Source organism: Salvelinus fontinalis, chromosome 38, assembly GCF_029448725.1.
Source record: "Salvelinus fontinalis isolate EN_2023a chromosome 38, ASM2944872v1, whole genome shotgun sequence".
Taxonomy (NCBI): Eukaryota; Metazoa; Chordata; class Actinopteri; order Salmoniformes; family Salmonidae; genus Salvelinus; species Salvelinus fontinalis.
This window is the reverse complement of record NC_074702.1, coordinates 7,514,833-7,534,162: the sequence shown is the minus strand read 5'-3', so window position 1 is coordinate 7,534,162 and position 19,330 is coordinate 7,514,833. Positions and strand designations below refer to the sequence as shown.

Below are 19,330 nucleotides of genomic sequence, written 5' to 3'. Positions count from 1 at the left end.
CCCCTATCCACATCGATGTGACCACAGTGGAGAAGGTGGAAAGCTTCAAGTTCCTTGCGTACACATCACTGACAAACTGAAATGGTCCACCTACACAGACAGTGTGGTGAAGAAGGCGCAACAGCACCTCTTCAACCTCAGGAGGCTGAAGAAATTTGGCTTGGTACCTAAAACCCTCACAAACTTTTACAGATGCACAATTGAGAGCATCCTGTCAGGCTGTATCACTGCCTGGTACGGCAACTGTATTCCACGCAACCTCAGGGCTCTCCAGAGGGTGGTGCGGTCTGCCCAACGCATCACCGGGGGCAAACTACCTGCCCTCCAGGACACCTACAGCACCCGATGTCACAGGAAGGGCAAAAGGACAAGGACAACAACCACCCGAGCCACTGCCTGTTCACCCCGCTATCATCCAGAAGGCGAGGTCAGTACAGGTGCATCAAAGCTGAGACTGAGAGACTGAAAAACAGCTTCTATCTCAAGGGCATCAAACTGTTAGATACTGTTAAATAGCCATCAGTAGCACATTAGAGGCCACTTTAATAATGGAACACTAGTCACTTTAATAATGTTTACATATTTTGCATTACTCATCTCATATGTATATACTGTATTCTACTGTATCTTAGTCTATGCCGCTCTGACATTGCTCGCCCAAATATTTATATATTCTTAATTCCTTTCCTTTCCTTTAGATTGTGTGTATTGCTGTGAAATTGTTAGATATTACTCTTGGATATTACTGCACTGTTAGAGCTAGAAACACAAGCATTTTGCTACACCAACAATAACATCTGCTTAACACGTGTATGTGACAAATAACATTTAATTTTATTTAATTTTCACTGTTGTCAAACAGCTTAAAATGTGGTGCCTGGACACTATCAGGTACAAATATAGCACTGTACAGGAAGGAACACTCTGTATTATTCAGAGCCCAATGAAATGACACCATATATACATTCTACAGACCCTACTGAGTATTCCCTACAATGCTTCTACTGCGACACCTAGAATAGTTCTTGCTCTATAAGCCAACATGTATTCCTTATACAGTGATTTGCATCTTGGCCAATGGAACGGGTGGAGTAAAAGGCCAGCAACACTCTGTATTATTCAGAGTCCCATGAAATGACACCATTACATTCTACAGACCCTGAGTACTCCCCAGCCCATTTTTACATCTGCACAAATAATTGTATAGTGTCCAGGCACCCCATTTTAAGATGTTTGACCACAGTAAAAGTACAGCAACACTTCCTATGACCTAGCTTTTTGTTCTAATTCATCTGATTTGTATTCTAGGAACTCTAGTGAGTAGACTGGGCCCTGGTTTTATGGACACACAATCAATCGCTTTTCCTGTGTGCAGTTTGTCTGTGCAATACAACAAAAATACAGTACTTTTTTCTTAAACATTACATTTCAAATTGCATCCTTAAACAATAGCACCAGTAAATAAGCAAGAATCATACAATCAACATACAGTGGGGCAAAAAAGTATTTTGTCAGCCACCAATTGTGCAAGTTCTCCCACTTAAAAATATGAGAGAGGCCTGTAATTTTCATCATAGGTACACTTCAACTATGACAGACAAAATGAGGAAAGAAAATCCAGAAAATCACATTGTAGGATTTTTAATGAATTTATTTGCAAATTATGGTGGAAAATAAGTATTTGGTCACCTACAAACAAGCAAGATTTCTGGCTCTCACAGACCTGTAACTTCTTCTTTAAGAGGCTCCTCTGTCCTCCACTCGTTACCTGTATTAATGGCACCTGTTTGAACTTGTTATCAGTATAAAAGACACCTGTCCACAACCTCAAACAGTCACACTCCAAACTCCACTATGGCCAAGACCAAAGACCTGTCAAAGGACACCAGAAACAAAATTGTAGACCTGCACCAGGCTGGGAAGACTGAATCTGCAATAGGTAAGCAGCTTGGTTTGAAGAAATCAACTGTGGGAGCAATTATTAGGAAATGGAAGACATACAAGACCACTGATAATCTCCCTCGATCTGGGGCTCCACGCAAGATCTCACCCCGTAGGGTCAAAATGATCACAAGAACGGTGAGCAAACATCCCAGAACCACACGGGGGGACCTAGTGAATGACCTGCAGAGAGCTGGGACCAAAGTAACAAAGCCTACCATCAGTAACACACTACGCCGCCAGGGACTCAAATCCTGCAGTGCCAGACGTGTCCCCCTGCTTAAGCCAGTACATGTCCAGGCCCGTCTGAAGTTTGCTAGAGAGCATTTGGATGATCCAGAAGAAGATTGGGAGAATGTCATATGGTCAGATGAAACCAAAATATAACTTTTTGGTAAACTCGTCGTGTTTGGAGGACAAAGAATGCTGAGTTGCATCCAAAGAACACCATAGCTACTGTGAAGCATGGGGGTGGAAACATCATGCTTTGGGGCTGTTTTTCTGCAAAGGCACCAGAACGACTGATCCGCGCAAAGGACAGAATGAATGGGGCCATGTATCATGAGATTTTGAGTGAAAACCTCCTTCCATCAGCAAGGTCATTGAAGATGAAACGTGGCTGGGTCTTTCAGCATGACAATGATCCCAAACACACCGCCCGGGCAACGAAGGAGTGGCTTCTTAAGAAGCATTTCAAGGTCCTGGAGTGGCCTAGCCAGTCTCCAGATCTCAACCCCATAGAAAATCTTTGGAGGGAGTTGAAAGTCTGTGTTGCCCAGCAACAGCCCCAAAACATCACTGCTCTAGAGGAGATCTGCATGGAGGAATGGGCCAAAATACCAGCAACAGTGTGTGAAAACCTTGTAAAGACTTACAGAAAACGTTTGGCCTCTGTCATTGCCAACAAAGGGTATATAACAAAGTATTGTGATAAACTTTTGTTATTGACCAAATACTTATTTTCCACCATAATTTGCAAATAAATTCATAAAAAATCCTACAATGTGTATTTCTGGATTTTTTTCCCCTCATTTTGTCTGTCATAGTTGAAGTGTACCTATGATAAAAATTACAGGCCTCTCTCATCTTTTTAAGTGGGAGAACTTGCACAATTGGTGGCTGACTAAATACTTTTTTGCCCCACTGTAAATATATATTTTTTATGTTTAGTGTAAATTTCTTTACCAGTAGGCTATTATTAAGCGCCAACCATTTTCTCAATATGCTCCACTTTATAATATTCTTTATCTTACTGTACATTGACTCTGTACCGGTAGCCCCTGTATATAGCCTCGCTATTGTTATTTTACTGCTGCTTTTTCATTATTTGTTACTTAAATTTTTTTATTTTATTAATTATTTAACTTTTTAATTTATATATATATGTTTGTTGTTGATTTTATACATTTTGTAAGTGCATTGTTGGTTAGGGCTTGTAAGTAAGCATTTCACTGTAAGGTCTACTACACCTGTTGTATTTGGCGCATGTTTGATTTGATTTATATAAAGTACTAATTCTCTTTAGTTTCGATTTTTACCCCATGTAGTTATTATATTTCTCCTAATTTTAACATTATGCACTATGCAAAGCTGCAAAAAAAATATTATTTCGTGGCAGACAGCATTTTACCAGACACAGCATTTTACTGCAGACTTTTATTTTGAAGGCAAAATCAGGAAACCTGAAGTATAAATTCATGTGGATAGGATCCAGCTAGTGTTGTTGCCATGAAGCTAATCCCTGTCTCCATACTGTTTGAGACCTTGTTCTCTTAAGGGACATCATTAAATAACCTATTATCAGCTCTTTCATGAAGTAAGGTTCGTAGCATCATATCTCTAACCTCTTCCTCTGACTGAGGAAAATTAATGGGCTTATTCTTGTTAATTTGTATTGCAGTGTCCTTTACACACCTACACTGTCAGAGCAATTACACATTTGTAACACCAGGTAGGGGTAAACGTAGGCCACACATTGTCAGGTTTTCCATATAGGACACACCAACTTATCAAATCAAAATCAAATCAAGTTTATTTTATATAGCCCTTCGTACATCAGCTAATATCTCGAAGTGCTGTACAGAAACCCAGCCTAAAACCCCAAACCTTCAAGCAATGCAGGTGTGAATTGCTTGCATTGTCCATATTTGTACCAGAACTTCAACTACGGCTTCCCCTGTATCTACAGTACATGCTCTCCATGATGTCTGCTTTCTGTGTGTGTGCAGGTCCGTAGAGCAGCACTGCAGGCCCTCCTGGAGCATGAGAGACAGCAGTACATCATAGAGCTCAACAGACTGGGCAAGACCATCTACAAACAGAGAGTCTAGACTCTAGTCTCCACTAGACCCATAACAACACCAACGACCATCTAAAGTTTATGCTGAAAGCCATCTAGCAGCTAGGATGTGTGAACAACTATAGAATACTTTGAAGTATTAATGTGAAAACATTTACTCACAGCCATCTACAAGCACCTTGTTTACAATTTAACATGTGTTTTATCTTTAGGATTACAGTTTTACATCGTTGTATTTACATAAATAAAAAAAGGTATGATCTGTACAGAAGCAGAGTGGATAAAATGATTCTGTAAAAGTACACTTTTAAGCAATTTACATTCCAGTAACAAATTACTGGGCCTCATGTCACCTTAACAAAACAGGGATTTGTGTGACAGTCAGGGAGGTAGCACTGTACATAAACAAAACACATAATTGGTTAACAAACAGGTCTCCTTGTCAACAGCAAGCAAGACCAAAAACATCTACCGATACACAGTCTGGCATTTGTCCATTCAGTAGAACTTTCTACTGGTCATTTGCTTCAGTCTTTGAGGGGTAATTATGTAACATATGTGCTCACTACATTTAAGATACTGTATTGTAGCTCACAATGACAGGTCCAATCTCTCTAGCCATATCTGGGACACTTGGTAATGCAGGGTTGGAGACTGTAACACAGACTGAGAATGTTTGATGTGCGCACACACTGTACCTGGAATTTCCAGATAAACAACAAGGAGAGCAGTCGTTGATAATATCAATCAGATCAATTCTGTTTAATACAATCATTCAGGGAGACACCTCCAGAACAGAAACATAGAAAATGACCAACGGGGCTCTTGGAGACAGAACCTTCATATTCTAATCAGACAGTACCAAATGTTCTCTAAAACATCAACCAGAGAGGCTTGGAGTCAATACAAAGACAGTGACTTTGCCGGCTGCTACAGAATCACACAGTGTTGTCATCAATACAATAATAATCAGTGTGTTCTCGGTCCTTGTACCTTCAGTAGCTCAGGTCTAGTGACCATCAACCCATACAAAAGTGTGTCACAAATAGAACACTGGAAATCATGTGTATTATAGAAAGGGAAAACATATAAATATGCTAATCATTGTGTTAATTACTGTTAATTGAATATTCACTTTATTCATCTTTAAAAAATATATATATACTCTGATTAATGCACACCACACCCAAATGCAATAAAAGGTCAGTCATATATCTATGCACTATAAAGGTCAATCATAGATCTATGCACTATAAAGGTCCTTCATAGATCTATGCACTATACAGGTCAATCATACATCTATGCATAATACATATTTAATAGACAATTGAACCAGATGGGCATGCACCTGCACACTTCTCTAGAACTCTTCTCTAGAACTCTTCTCTAGAACCTTTGCAACATTCAGAAGTCACCTCAGAGACACCTTGCTCCATCTCTCAGGGAATTAGCCCTAACCTCTTTCAGTCATTCCTACATTAATGTATTGTACCATAGGATGAAACTCACAAATTAAATAATGTAATGTCTCCCTTCCTTACCTGCATACATAAACTAACAGTGTACTGTATGTAATGAAGACATGACATTCAGACTGGGTTTTCCAAACCCTTCTTGTTTTTTATTTTCCTGAGTATTGAGAGGTACAGTGAAGTGAAGGTGGTTGTAGGTGGTGAATGTTATGAGCTGCACAACGATGATGTGTATGGGTGTGTGTGCATCACGGCAAGCATGAGGGAGGGAGTGAGTGAGGGAGGGATGGAGGCTGATCGTGTAGTCCAAGTCTTCATTTTGGGGCCTCTGTGATTCCACACAGCTTCCTGCAAAACAACAAAGAAAACAACAACAACCATTAGTTATCAATAGCAGGTGAGCACCCAGTAACCACAGAACTACATGACACACAGTACACCGTGACCATAGAAGTCTTTCATAATGGTGACCACAAGACTGTGTTACTGGGTGTGTGTGAGTGTGCTTGAATGTCTGGGTGTGTATCTGCTCTTACCGTCCTTCCTCATTGGTCTGGTCCACAAACGCACACAGTGCCTTGTCCCGCTCCAGAATCTGCTGTTTTAACGCCTGGATCTCCTCCTGAGCTTTCTTCTTCTGTGCTTCTTGATCATCTAGAGGGGGAGCGAGGGATAATGAGAGAGGGGTGGAAAGCAGGAGGGTAGGAAAAAAGACAGAAGGAAATGGGTAGATAAGGAGGAAAGGGTATTGAGAGGTGGGAAGGAGGAGAGAAAGACATGGCGGGAAATGGGGAGGGCAGGAAAAATGTATTGAGAGAGAGAAAGGTTGTGAGGTCTGGGGTCTGCTCAACAACCAAGAATTCACAAAATGGGACAAACACCAAATTGAGACTCTGCATGCAGAATTCTGCAAAAATATACCCCGTGTAAAATGTAAAACACAAATAACACACAAATAATGCATGCAGAGCAGAATTAGGCTGATACCCTCTAATGATCAAAATCCAGAAAAGAGACGATAAATTCTACAACCACCTAAAAGGAAGCAATTCATGACTGAGCTGACGGTCTCCCATCACTGCAGTAAAATAGCCATCGTACCTTTAACTTTCTGAAGGGCCGCCGACGCGTCAGTCTTCTTTTTCTCCGCATCGGCCTGAGGAGAAAAAAAGAGGGGAGATGAGGAAGATGAGGACCGGTATTTGAAGCATTGTGGGCCTTATCTAGCTAGGCCTTATTAAGGGCTACATAAGGCATACAATGAGTCCTTCATAATATGCACTTTGTTTAAAGTGTGACTAATAATTTTTGTGACTAATAAGTGAGAACAAAATGTAATTCCTGACTGATCACTGCTAAGAGAATACCTGGCAGAATTCCTCTCACATGCCACTCAACACAAAACATACAGTACCTTCAGAAAGTATTCACACCCCTTGACTTTTTCCAAATTTTGTTGTGATACAAAGTGGGATTCAAATAGGTTAAATTGTACTTTTTTTGCCAACGATCTACACAAAATACTCTGTAATTCAAAGAGGAAAAAAAAAAAAAAAAAAAGTAATGGAAAAATAAAACACTAATATATCTTGATTAGATACTGTACGTATTCAATCCCCCTGCCAATACATGTTAGAATCCCCTTCGGCAGCGATTACAGCTGTGAGCACACAGCTTTGCACATCTGATTGTACAATATTTGCCCAATATTCTTTAAAACATTCTTAAAGCTCTTTCAACTTGTTTGTTGATCATTGCTCAACAGCCATTTTCATGTCTTGCCATAGATTTTCAAGACGATTCAAGTCAAAACTGTAACCAGGCCACTCAGGAACATTCAATGGCGTCTTGGTAAGCAACTCAAGTGTATATTTGGCCTTGTGTTTTAGGTTATTGTCCTGCTGAAAAGTGAATTTGTCTCCCAGTGTCTGTTGGAAAGCAGACTGAACCAGGTTTTCCTCTAGGGTTTTGCCTGTGCTTAGCTCTATTCCATACATTTTTGTCATAAAAACTCCCTAGTTCTTGCCGATGACAAGCACACCCATAACATGATGCAGCCACCAACATGCTTGAAAATATGAAGAGTGGCGATGTGTGGTGATGTGTTGTGCTGGATTTGCCCCAAATATAAAGTTTGTATTCAGGAGAAAAATGTAATTTCTTTGCCTCATTATTTGCAGTATTGCTAAAGTGCCTTATTGCAAACAGGATTCCTGTTTTGGAATATTTTTTATTCTGTACAGACTTCCTTCTTTTCACTCTGTCCTTGAGGCTAGTATTGTGGAATAACTACAATGTTGTTGATCCATCCTCAGTTTTCTCCTATCACAGCCAATAAACTCTGTTTTAAAAATCACAATTAGCTTCATGGTGAAATTCCTGAGCGGTTTCCTTCCTCTACAGCCACTGAGGACGCCTGTATCTTTGTAGTGACTGGGTGTATTGATACACCATCCCAAATGTAATTAATAACTTCACCATGCTCAAAGGTGTCCTACCAAAAGATGTCCTTCTTTGCGAGGCACTGGAAAACCTCCTTGGTCTTTGTGGTTGAATCTGTGCTTGAAATTCACTGCTGGACTGAGGGACCTTACAAATAATTGTATGTGTGGGGTACTTAGATGGGGTAATCATTATGTGGGGTAATCATGGTAAACACTTGTGGCACACAGAGTGAATTCATGCAAAATCCCCATCAAAATCTGTCTGTTTAAGATAGAGATACTGTATGGGCTGTGTCTCAATCCACTGCATCCACCTTGCGCAGCGCATCTGCAGTGGAAAGTGGCAGAGCTACAATGCTGTTTGTCAGATCAGCATACATCCCTAAAATCGGTCTCCTCACAAAAACTTTTGTTGTGTCCGAACAAGTGTCATGGGGCTCATCTGAACGTAACCCTGTAACGGGTCAAAAAATGAATGGAAGTATGGAAGTAGTTTTGTGCCAAAAAATTGTTTATTTCCTGAGCTTTCTTATATCTCCTAGATACAGTGGGGAGAACAAGTATTTGATACACTGCCGATTTTGCAGGTTTTCCTACTTACAAAGCATGTAGAGGTCTGTAATTTTTATCATAGGTACACTTCTACTGTGAGAGACGGAATCTAAAACAAAAATCCAGAAAATCACATTGTATGATTTTTAAGTAATTAATTTGCATTTTATTGCATGACATAAGTATTTGATCACCTACCAACCAGTAAGAATTCCGGCTCTCACAGACCTGTTAGTTTTTCTTTAAGAAGCCCTCCTGTTCTCCATTCATTACCTGTACTAACTGCACCCGTTTGAACTCGTTACCTGTATAAAAGACAACAGTACACACACTCAATCAAACAGACTCCAACCTCTCCACAATGGCCAAGACCAGAGAGCTGTGTAAGGACATCAGGGCTAAAATTGTAGACCTGCACAAGGCTGGGATGGGCTACAGGACAATAGGCAAGCAGCTTGGTGAGAAGGCAACAACTGTTGGCACAATTATTAGAAAATGGAAGTTCAAGATGACAGTCAATCACCCTCGGTCTGGGGCTCCATGCAAGATCTCACCTCGTGGGGCATCAATGATCATGAGGAAGGTGAGGGATCAGCCCAGAACTACACGGCAGGACCTGGTCAATGACCTGAAGAGAGCTGGGACCACGGTCTCAAAGAAAACCATTAGTAACACACTACGCCGTCATGGATTAAAATCCTGCAGCGCACGCAAGGTCCCCCTGCTCAAGCCAGCGCATGTCCAGGCCCATCTGAAGTTTGCCAATGACCATCTGGATGATCCAGAGGAGGAATGGGAGAAGATCATGTGGTCTGATGAGACAAAAATAGAGCTTTTTGGTCTAAACTCCACTCGCCGTGTTTGGAGGAAGAAGAAGGATGAGTACAACCCCAAGAACACCATCCCAACCGTGAAGCATGGAGGTGGAAACATCATTCTTTGGGGATGCTTTTCTGCAAAGGGGACAGGACGACTGCACCGTATTGAGGGGAGGATGGATGGGGCCATGTATCGCGAGATCTTGGCCAACAACCTCCTTCCCTCAGTAAGAGCATTGAAGATGGGTCGTGGCTGGGTCTTCCAGCATGACAACGACCCGAAACACACAGCCAGGGCAACTAAGGAGTGGCTCCGTAAGAAGCATCTCAAGGTCCTGGAGTGGCCTAGCCAGTCTCCAGACCTGAACCAAATAGAAAATCTTTGGAGGGAGCTGAAAGTCTGTATTGCCCAGCGACAGCCCCGAAACCTGAAGGATCTAGAGAAGGTCTGTATGGAGGAGTGGGCCAAAATCCCTGCTGCAGTGTGTGCAAACCTGGTCAAGAACTACAGGAAACGTATGATCTCTGTAATTGCAAACGAAGGTGTCTGTACCAAATATTAAGTTCTGCTTTTCTGATGTATCAAATACTTATGTCATGCAATAAAATGCAAATTAATTACTTAAAAATCATTTTTAAGGATTTTTGTAAGTTTGCTTTGTAAGTAGGAAAACCTGCAAAATGGGCAGTGTATCAAATACTTGTTCTCCCCACTGTATAGGACAGACACATCAAAACCTTATTCCTTATTATTTATTTTTTGACTGTCTGTTTTGCCATTTATGAATGCGTTATTCAATGCCTTTCTATGTGCTATATTTTTCTTTATATACCTAAAGATATAAACAATTCCAAACAAATAGCTAAATAATCCATGGTATGACCATCTTAAAACAATTAGCTGAGCAGAAGCAGATTTTTTTACTCCTCAATTTATTTAGGCTTGCCATAACAAAGGTGCTGATTACTTATTGACTCAAGACATTTCAGCTTTTCATTTTTATATATTTTTTTTACAATTTCAGAACACATAATACCACTTTGACATTTTGAGGTATTGTGTGTAGATCAGTGACACAAAATCTCAATTGAATCCATTTTAACTTCAGGTTGAAAAACAACAAAAAGTGAAGGAGTGTGAATACTTTCTGAAGGCACTGTAATACATCCCATGTCAGTTTACCTTCTAGTGTGTTTGTAGCAGGTGTCTGTTTGCTTTGCGTGTGTGTGTGTGTGTGGGCCTACCTTCTCTGTATGACAGGTCTTTAGACTCTTGTCCGCCTCGCCTGTGGCTTTAGCAGACTGCTCCTTCTTCTTAGTCAGCTCGTCTCTCTTGATGTTGATGGGCTCCAGCTCACCATTCAGCTTCTGGATCTTCATCTTGACCTGGACGATGTCGTTCTCCTTCTGCTTGACCTGAGAGGAGCTCTCCAGAGCGCGGGCTTTAAGACCCCGCAGAGTCAGCTCCTGGCGGACCGCCTGGTACATCAACACCACCATCACACCCACGGCCAGGAACACTAGCCCAGACACAGCCCGCATACTGCTGGGACAGGACAGAGAGAAGGAAGGAGGTAGAGAAAGAGAGGGAGGAAGAGATGAGGCTCAAGTCAGGTCCAGTTTGTCTTTCTTGGCTGCTGTCTTGATTGGTCACTCCTCAACCATCCCTGTAGTCAGCCTGTGTGTGTTGGAGAGTGTGTGTGTTCACATTCCCTCCCTCTGGTTGCTGATGGCAGTCTGTCCACCTGTAACCGGTTCGTCCTGCTAGGCGGAATGTTTGGTAGACAAAGCGAAATCTACTTCCTTGTTTAACTACCACACTCCTCCCCACTTCTCTCTCTCCCTCCCTTCCTCTCTTGCTCTCTCACCTTCTGTTTCAGAGGTCATGGTTAACAGACATGCTCTCTCTCTATTGTTTATCTACCTCATTCATTTGCATTTAATTTCTCCTCCCTCTTCCTCTTAGAGGGTACACAGACAACCAGAGATTATGAAATTGTTCCATGTAGTAAGTCATCATTTAGGGTGCAGTGTGTGCAATGGGGAGATTTAAGATCATTAAAGTTCATATTCGGATTAGAGTGATTAACACAATGTTTAGCATAGTAGTATATATTATGTTCCTTCTGTAAAACACATGATTTCCAGTGTATGTGACACTCAAGGTGCGGGTTGATGGTCACTAGACTTGATACTGAATGTTATGGATTATTCTCATATCTGTTGATAGTGATTAACGCCAGACTGGATGTACAAGGACCGAGGACACACTGATTATTCATATTGTATTGATGACATTGTGTTAACACTGTATGATTCTGTAGAGCTAGCAAAGTAGCAGCCTTTTGTTTTGACTTCCTACCAGCCTCACGGGCTGGTGTTTACTCTGGTGCTGTCTGATAAGGATATAAAGGGCCTGTCTCCAAGAGGCTGGTGTTTACTCTGGTGCTGTCTGATTAGGATATAAAGGGCCTGTCTCCAAGAGGCTGGTGTTTACTCTGGTGCTGTCTGATTAGGATATAAAGGGGCTGTCTCCAAGAGGCTGGTGTTTACTCTGGTGCTGTCTGATTAGGATATAAAGGGCCTGTCTCCAAGAGGCTGGTGTTTACTCTGGTGCTGTCTGATTAGGATATAAAGGGCCTGTCTCCAAGAGGCTGGTGTTTACTCTGGTGCTGTCTGATTAGGATATAAAGGGCCTGTCTCCAAGAGGCCGGTGTTTACTCTGGTGCTGTCTGATTAGGATATAAAGGGCCTGTCTCCAAGAGGCTGGTGTTTACTCTGGTGCTGTCTGATTACAATATAAATGGCTTGTCTCTAAGAGGCCAGTAAGACATTGGGATCATTTGAGTGGGAAGGGAAAAGCAACCGACTGTCGACAAAAGTCGAGGAGTGAAGTCGGGGGAGGTGCATCTGTGACAGCCAAAAGTCAGACACTGATGTGGTTTTCCAACAGCAAGGCTCAGTGCAACATGGCAGTGTTCCCATTGTTTATAAAAGTTGTTCTTTATTATGTCAAAATAAACATGTCTCCAACCCGCATATCACACACTCACAAACTGAAAATATACAGTGCATTCGGAAAGTATTCAGACCCCTTGACTTTTTCCAAATTTTGTTACGTTACAGCCTTATTCTAATATAGATTACATTTTTTTTCTCCAATTCATCAATAAGCATGCACCCTGTAAGGAAGTCCAGGATCCAGTTGCAGAGGGAGGTGTTTAGTCCCAGGGTCCTAAGCTTGGTACATTTCTATATTTCCTTAAATATTTTTTACAACGGCGGGGGAGTTCCAAGATGGAGGCGCAGGTGGCCTCAACACAGCGCCCCATGTCTGTCATCTACTGTATATAAATTATTGGTTGTAACTTAATGCACCAGATTTTTTTTATTGACTTTTACCAACGATTTTGCTCTGCTTTTTGTTTTCCTGTAAATTCCTAGTTACTTGACAAGTTACTGGAAACATAGCTAGTGTGGCCTTACCTCAAACTGGCAGAGCTTTATAGGTTAATAGGTTTGTCATGACTAAATGTTTATACTAGAACTAAATCAAAGGTAGCCGTAGCCTATAGGCTAGGGCGTGTTATAACAAATTATGATATCATTCCTAATTCGAGTTGCGCATGTTATACAGTATTGTCACGTTACCTTTTTACGTTTATATTCCCTTGAATTCCGTAGTGCTGATGACCATTTTGCATTCATCCACTTACTTCCGCGTAGCAGTGCCAGGTATGCTAGTGCTATCTGGGTGCCTTGGGACGTCCATACCCTAAATCCTAACCCTAACCTTAAACCCTACCCTTACTCTAACCATACTCCTTACCTAACTTTAAGCATTATTAACCATTTTAAATGTCAACTTCAAAGGGAGGTAGGCCCGTCCCAAGGATCCCAGATAGCATAGACCGTGACAGGTGGGCGGGCACGGGGATGGTTTTGGTGAAGCGCTCTCCAAAAGAAAAAAGAAGAAGAATAAGTGCGCTCTCCGCGGAGTCGACAAAGGCAGATGTTTCTGTTTTTCAGGGATATAGTGGATATAGTATTTTCAACCTGACTTCCGTTTCACCTGAACTGAAGCACGGACTCCGCTCAAGTACAGTGTGTGGCCACCTGTCCTTTTACACTCCATTGGTACTTCCGCTGTAAGTCTGCGAGGACGTCGTCAACACTCCTGCCGAGCAGTCGACAGGGACCAGCGAAAACGACTGTTCCTTGGTCAAACTCCACGGCACGATGAAGACACAGGGTGTGTTGGTGGGGGTGTCTCTGCTGACTAGCGTAGCTCTGCTGGGACTGATAAACGTGCGGCGGAAAGAAGAGATGAAGGAGCAGAAACAAGTATCGTTCGAGACGATTAAACTGCGTGTGACCAGAGACGTACTGGGAGAGTACCAACACGAGGTGATCAGAGCCCACAACCTGCTGGACAAGACCAAGGCTCAGGTGGACACTCTGGGGTCAGAACTCCTCCCACTGCAGGCTGCAGAGGCCAAGAAGAAGAGTGAACTGGAGGCATGTCAGGGAGAAAAGGTAAGGAAGGAGGGGTATGTCTGGGGTTTAGAGTGTACACAATTGATTTCCTCTGTGTGTGTGTGTGTGTGTGTGTGTGTGTGTGTGTGTGTGTGTGTGTGTGTGTGTGTGTGTGTGTGTGTGTGTGTGTGTGTGTGTGTGTGTGTGTGTGTGTGTGTGTTCTCTCTCTCCTGTTACAGAAACATGTCGCTGATGAGGTGGGGGCCGTTGAGGCAGAGAACAGTAACTCCAAAAGTGAGTGTTTAAACACCTGAAACTCTATGGTTACATCAACACTGTTCTGAAGGATCTTCGCCTTATTACTGATACGACAATGATAACATGTATGATCGTTCACTGCTCCTCAATGAAGTGGACTTTGATTAAGACAGCTCCCCGCACCTCGGATTCAGAGGGGTTGGGTTAAATGCAGAAGACACATTTCTGTTGAATGCATTCAGTTGTGTAACTGGCTATGTATCCCCTTTCACAGTCAACTATAACTTAAAAACAGGTTTAAAACTGGTCCATGACCAGCTTTGTTTTCTCTTTTAAATATTTTGGTGGATGAAAGAGACATCTTGTGGTGGAATAAGCTCATTGCAGGTCGCTGGGATTAAGAGTAGTGTTAGTAGTATTCTGTATATGCGACTGGTCTTATTGAATATGTTTTATTCACTAACCTGTCTTCTAGTATCCCCCTGTCTCTGTCCTGTAGCCTCTAGCTCCGTGTTCTGTCTGTCCTGTAGCCTCTAGCTCCGTGTTCTGTCCTGTAGCCTCTAGCTCCGTGTTCTGTCTCTGTCCAGTAGCCTCTAGCTCCGTGTTCTGTCTCTGTCCTGTAGCCTCTAGCTCCGTGTTCTGTCTCTGTCCTGTAGCCTCTAGCTCCGTGTTCTGTCTCTGTCCTGTAGCCTCTAGCTCCGTGTTCTCTCTGTCCTGTAGCCTCTAGCTCCGTGTTCTGTCTCTGTCCTGTAGCCTCTAGCTCCGTGTTCTGTCTCTGTCCTGTAGCTTCTAGCTCCGTGTTCTGGCTGTCCTGTAGCCTCTAGCTCCGTGTTCTGTCTCTGTCCTGTAGCCTCTAGCTCCGTGTTCTGTCTCTGTCCTGTAGCCTCTAGCTCCGTGTTCTGTCTCTGTCCTGTAGCCTCTAAGCTCCGTGTTCTGTCTCTGGCCTGTAGCATCTAAGCTCAATGTTCTGTCTCTGTCCTGTAGCCTCTAGCTCCGTGTTCTGTCTCTGTCCTGTAGCCTCTAGCTCCGTGTTCTGTCTCTGTCCTGTAGCCTCTAGCTCCGTGTTCTGTCTCTGTCCTGTAGCCTCTAGCTCCGTGTTCTGTCTCTGTCCTGTAGCTTCTAGCTCCGTGTTCTGTCTCTGTCCTGTAGCCTCTAGCTCCGTGTTCTGTCTCTGTCCTGTAGCCTCTAGCTCCGTGTTCTGTCTCTGTCCTGTAGCCTCTAGCTCCGTGTTCTGTCTCTGTCCTGTAGCCTCTAGCTCCGTGTTCTGTCTCTGTCCTGTAGCCTCTAGCTCCGTGTTCTGTCTCTGTCCTGTAGCCTCTAGCTCCGTGTTCTGTCTCTGTCCTGTAGCCTCTAGCTCCGTGTTCTGTCTCTGTCCTGTAGCCTCTAGCTCCGTGTTCTGTCTCTGTCCTGTAGCCTCTAGCTCCGTGTTCTGTCTCTGTCCTGTAGCCTCTAGCTCCGTGTTCTGTCTCTGTCCTGTAGCCTCTAGCTCCGTGTTCTGTCTCTGTCCTGTAGCCTCTAGCTCCGTGTTCTCTCTGTCCTGTAGCCTCTAGCTCCGTGTTCTGTCTCTGTCCTGTAGCCTCTAGCTCCGTGTTCTGTCTCTGTCCTGTAGCCTCTAGCTCCGTGTTCTGTCTCTGTCCTGTAGCCTCTAGCTCCGTGTTCTGTCTCTGTCCTGTAGCCTCTAGCTCCGTGTTCTGTCTCTGTCCTGTAGCCTCTAGCTCCGTGTTCTGTCTCTGTCCAGTAGCCTCTAGCTCCGTGTTCTGTCTCTGTCCTGTAGCCTCTAGCTCCGTGTTCTGTCTCTGTCCTGTAGCCTCTAGCTCCGTGTTCTGTCTCTGTCCTGTAGCCTCTAGCTCCGTGTTCTGTCTCTGTCCTCTAGCTCCGTGTTCTGTCTCTGTCCTCTAGCTCCGTGTTCTGTCTCTGTCCTCTAGCTCCGTGTTCTGTCTCTGTCCTGTAGCTCCGTGTTCTGTCTCTGTCCTGTAGCTCCGTGTTCTGTCTCTGTCCTGTAGCTCCGTGTTCTGTCTCTGTCCTCTAGCTCCGTGTTCTGTCTCTGTCCTGTAGCCTCTAGCTCCGTGTTCTGTCTCTGTCCTGTAGCCTCTAGCTCCGTGTTCTGTCTCTGTCCTGTAGCCTCTAAGCTCCGTGTTCTGTCTCTGTCCTGTAGCCTCTAGCTCCGTGTTCTGTCTCTGTCCTGTAGCCTCTAGCTCCGTGTTCTGTCTCTGTCCTGTAGCCTCTAGCTCCGTGTTCTGTCTCTGTCCTGTAGCCTCTAGCTCCGTGTTCTGTCTCTGTCCTGTAGCCTCTAGCTCGTGTTCTGTCTCTGTCCTGTAGCCTCTAGCTCCGTGTTCTGTCCTGTAGCCTCTAGCTCCGTGTTCTGTCTCTGTCCTGTAGCTCTGTGTTCTGTCTCTGTCCTGTAGCTCCGTGTTCTGTCTCTGTCCTGTAGCCTCTAGCTCCGTGTTCTGTCTCTGTCCTGTAGCCTCTAGCTCCGTGTTCTGTCTCTGTCCTGTAGCCTCTAGCTCCGTGTTCTGTCTCTGTCCTGTAGCCTCTAGCTCCGTGTTCTGTCTCTGTCCTGTAGCCTCTAGCTCCGTGTTCTGTCCTGTAGCCTCTAGCTCCGTGTTCTGTCCTGTAGCCTCTAGCTCCGTGTTCTGTCCTGTAGCCTCTAGCTCCGTGTTCTGTCTCTGTCCTGTAGCCTCTAGCTCCGTGTTCTGTCTCTGTCCAGTAGCCTCTAGCTCCGTGTTCTGTCTCTGTCCAGTAGCCTCTAGCTCCGTGTTCTGTCTCTGTCCAGTAGCCTCTAGCTCCGTGTTCTGTCTCTGTCCTGTAGCCTCTAGCTCCGTGTTCTGTCTCTGTCCTGTAGCCTCTAGCTCCGTGTTCTGTCTCTGTCCTGTAGCCTCTAGCTCCGTGTTCTGTCTCTGTCCTGTAGCCTCTAGCTCCGTGTTCTGTCTCTGTCCTGTAGCCTCTAGCTCCGTGTTCTGTCTCTGTCCTGTAGCCTCTAGCTCCGTGTTCTGTCTCTGTCCTGTAGCCTCTAGCTCCGTGTTCTGTCTCTGTCCTGTAGCCTCTAGCTCCGTGTTCTGTCTCTGTCCTGTAGCCTCTAGCTCCGTGTTCTGTCTCTGTCCTGTAGCCTCTAGCTCCGTGTTCTGTCTCTGTCCTGTAGCCTCTAGCTCCGTGTTCTGTCTCTGTCCTGTAGCCTCTAGCTCCGTGTTCTGTCTCTGTCCTGTAGCCTCTAGCTCCGTGTTCTGTCTCTGTCCTGTAGCCTCTAGCTCCGTGTTCTGTCTCTGTCCTGTAGCATTTAACCCCGTGTTCTGTCTCTGTAGCATCTAACCCCCTGTTCTGTCTCTGTAGCATCTAACCCCCTGTTCTGTCCTGTAGCATCTAACCCCCTGTTCTGTCCTGTAGCCTCTAACCCCCTGTTCTGTCCTGTAGCCTCTAACCCCCTCTCTGTCTGGTCCTGTAGCTGAGTTTGAGAAGCAAAAGGCTGCCTGGGTAGCAGAGATGACGTCTCTCAAACAGCAGATGGCGCAGCGCAGCAAAGTGTGTGTCTTTGTGAAGAAGGACTCTGTAGAGGCAAGGTAAGAGACTGGGACTGGAGCCCTGAACATGGAAAACCTCTATACATGCCCATCTGTATGTATAACTGTACACCACAGGTATATGGACACTTGCACACATTAGCTCTATCTGTCCTTGACTCCCAAAGGAAACTGTGTGGGGATGAACCGCCTAAACAAGAGGCCACTCCAAAACCAGATGCCCCCAAACCAGAAGAATTAAAAGCAGATGCTCCCAAACCTGATTCTCCTAAAGAAGCCCCTAAACAAGAGGCTGCCCCCAAACCAGAAGAACCCAAACCTGAGGCTCCAAAGATGAGATGAGCAGAGCTGGGTATCTTTTGTTCTGTCTTTTTCTGTTAGCATTCCACTGATTGGTATTCTCTTGATAGCATTAGGAAACAGCTTATAGGAGTGAAGATACATGTTATTATGTAGAAATGCCAGATAAGACTCAAAAACACCATCATAAAAAAGGGCTTCTATCATGAAAAAGGATAGTATTTGAGTCAAATACAGTGTCACTATCTTTTGAGTCTTGCTGTCTGGGACTGTATTAGAGTTGACTAGTGTCAGTATGATGTTGTTAACCAGCTTTATGATGTCCTAGTTATTATCCCCATCTCTCATTGTTGACAGAGGTGTGTGCATGACAGATGTATTATCCACCTCTGGACCAATGTCTCATCTGTCTATCAGGATGTTGGTTGTATTTTCCTTTGTTGTGTGAAGGATGACTGACTCTTTCATTTTGACCTTTGTTTGTTTTTAGGGTGGGTGACGAGAATGGGAAGAGCAACATGGAATCAAAGAAAATACATAAGGAAGGCGGATGAAAAATGGAGTCCTTCTGCAGGACATTTCTCTGTTTCTTTTTAAACTCGTTAGAACTTGTCCTTCATGCTACTTTAGAGTGTCTATTAACTACCATCTAACATGAGTGGATATTGAATACTTTTTGTTAACCTTGTCCATTCCTCTCTCTCAGTATGACCCTCCCTCAGGGGGTGTTTGTGTGTGATTTGAACAAATGTGTATGTGCCACCAGTATCGACCAATCGGAAAGTCCAGAGCCTCTCTCTGTCACTCCTCATCATCCTCACTCTGTTACCCCGGTGACGGTATTATGCAGTGGTGGCGACCATAGCATTGACCAATCAAATGTTGTGGATTAAACTAACTGTTATTTCTGTTAGTCTGATTCTGATGTAATAAAGCTTAACCCTAAAGGAAAGTTGTGAATGTGGATTTTATTAACTATTGATACAGAACCATTTCATATTTAATGTGAGCACAAACATTGGCATTGTTTACTGTATGTTCTGATTCGCTCCATCTTTAAACATTTCAAGACAAATAACTAATAACAGCTGCTGGAGATCTGTTAGAGTATCACAATGATGTAAAACTCATACAGAATGAAGTCACCTCATTATTGGCACCCTTGATAAAGATGAGCAAAAAGTACTATATAATACAAAAATTAAGCTATTGTGTATATTGTGTGCTCAAATAAAAATAATATTTATAGTAATAC

The 19,330-nt window shown here is 43.7% G+C and overlaps 2 protein-coding genes across 3 annotated transcripts; one reads left to right on the top strand and one right to left on the bottom strand.

Annotated features, from left to right (window-relative positions):
• Positions 1 to 5,828: 5,828 nt before the first annotated feature.
• LOC129837632 (restin homolog) lies at positions 5,829 to 13,270 on the bottom strand. 2 transcript variants are annotated; one of them, XM_055903945.1, is made up of 5 exons: positions 13,178 to 13,270; positions 10,772 to 11,069; positions 6,814 to 6,868; positions 6,249 to 6,366; positions 5,829 to 6,060 (listed from the first exon to the last, which is right to left on the bottom strand). In XM_055903945.1, the coding sequence occupies exons 1-5, from the start codon at positions 13,228 to 13,230 to the stop codon at positions 6,027 to 6,029; spliced, it is 558 nt and encodes a 185-aa protein (XP_055759920.1). In that variant the 5' UTR covers positions 13,231 to 13,270; the 3' UTR covers positions 5,829 to 6,026. The 2 variants fall into 2 exon arrangements, with proteins under 2 accessions (XP_055759920.1, XP_055759919.1); XM_055903944.1 differs by having other exon boundaries at positions 10,772 to 11,072; positions 13,178 to 13,267.
• Positions 13,271 to 13,764: 494 nt separating this feature from the next.
• Positions 13,765 to 19,027, top strand: LOC129837631 (uncharacterized). Its single transcript, XM_055903943.1, has 5 exons — positions 13,765 to 14,062; positions 14,242 to 14,296; positions 17,700 to 17,814; positions 17,943 to 18,127; positions 18,566 to 19,027. Exons 1-4 carry the CDS (start codon positions 13,766 to 13,768, stop codon positions 18,115 to 18,117), a joined length of 642 nt encoding a protein of 213 aa, XP_055759918.1. The 5' UTR covers position 13,765; the 3' UTR covers positions 18,118 to 18,127; positions 18,566 to 19,027.
• Positions 19,028 to 19,330: the final 303 nt, after the last annotated feature.

Excerpts from the sequence above, each read along its gene's own strand:
- LOC129837631 (XM_055903943.1), top strand. The coding sequence starts at position 13,766 with ATGAAGACACAGGGTGTGTTGGTGGGGGTGTCTCTGCTGACTAGCGTA. Across the intron at positions 14,063-14,241 it reads AGGCATGTCAGGGAGAAAAG|AAACATGTCGCTGATGAGGT; the intron begins GTAAGGAAGGAG and ends CTCCTGTTACAG. Across the intron at positions 17,815-17,942 it reads AAGGACTCTGTAGAGGCAAG|GAAACTGTGTGGGGATGAAC; the intron begins GTAAGAGACTGG and ends TGACTCCCAAAG.
- LOC129837632 (XM_055903944.1), bottom strand. The coding sequence starts at position 13,230 with ATGCAAAATGGTCATCAGCACTACGGAATTCAAGGGAATATAAACGTA. Across the intron at positions 11,073-13,177 it reads GGGAATATAAACGTAAAAAG|CAGTATGCGGGCTGTGTCTG; the intron begins GTAACGTGACAA and ends GTCCTGTCCCAG. Across the intron at positions 6,869-10,771 it reads AGACCTGTCATACAGAGAAG|GCCGATGCGGAGAAAAAGAA; the intron begins GTAGGCCCACAC and ends TTTTCTCCTCAG.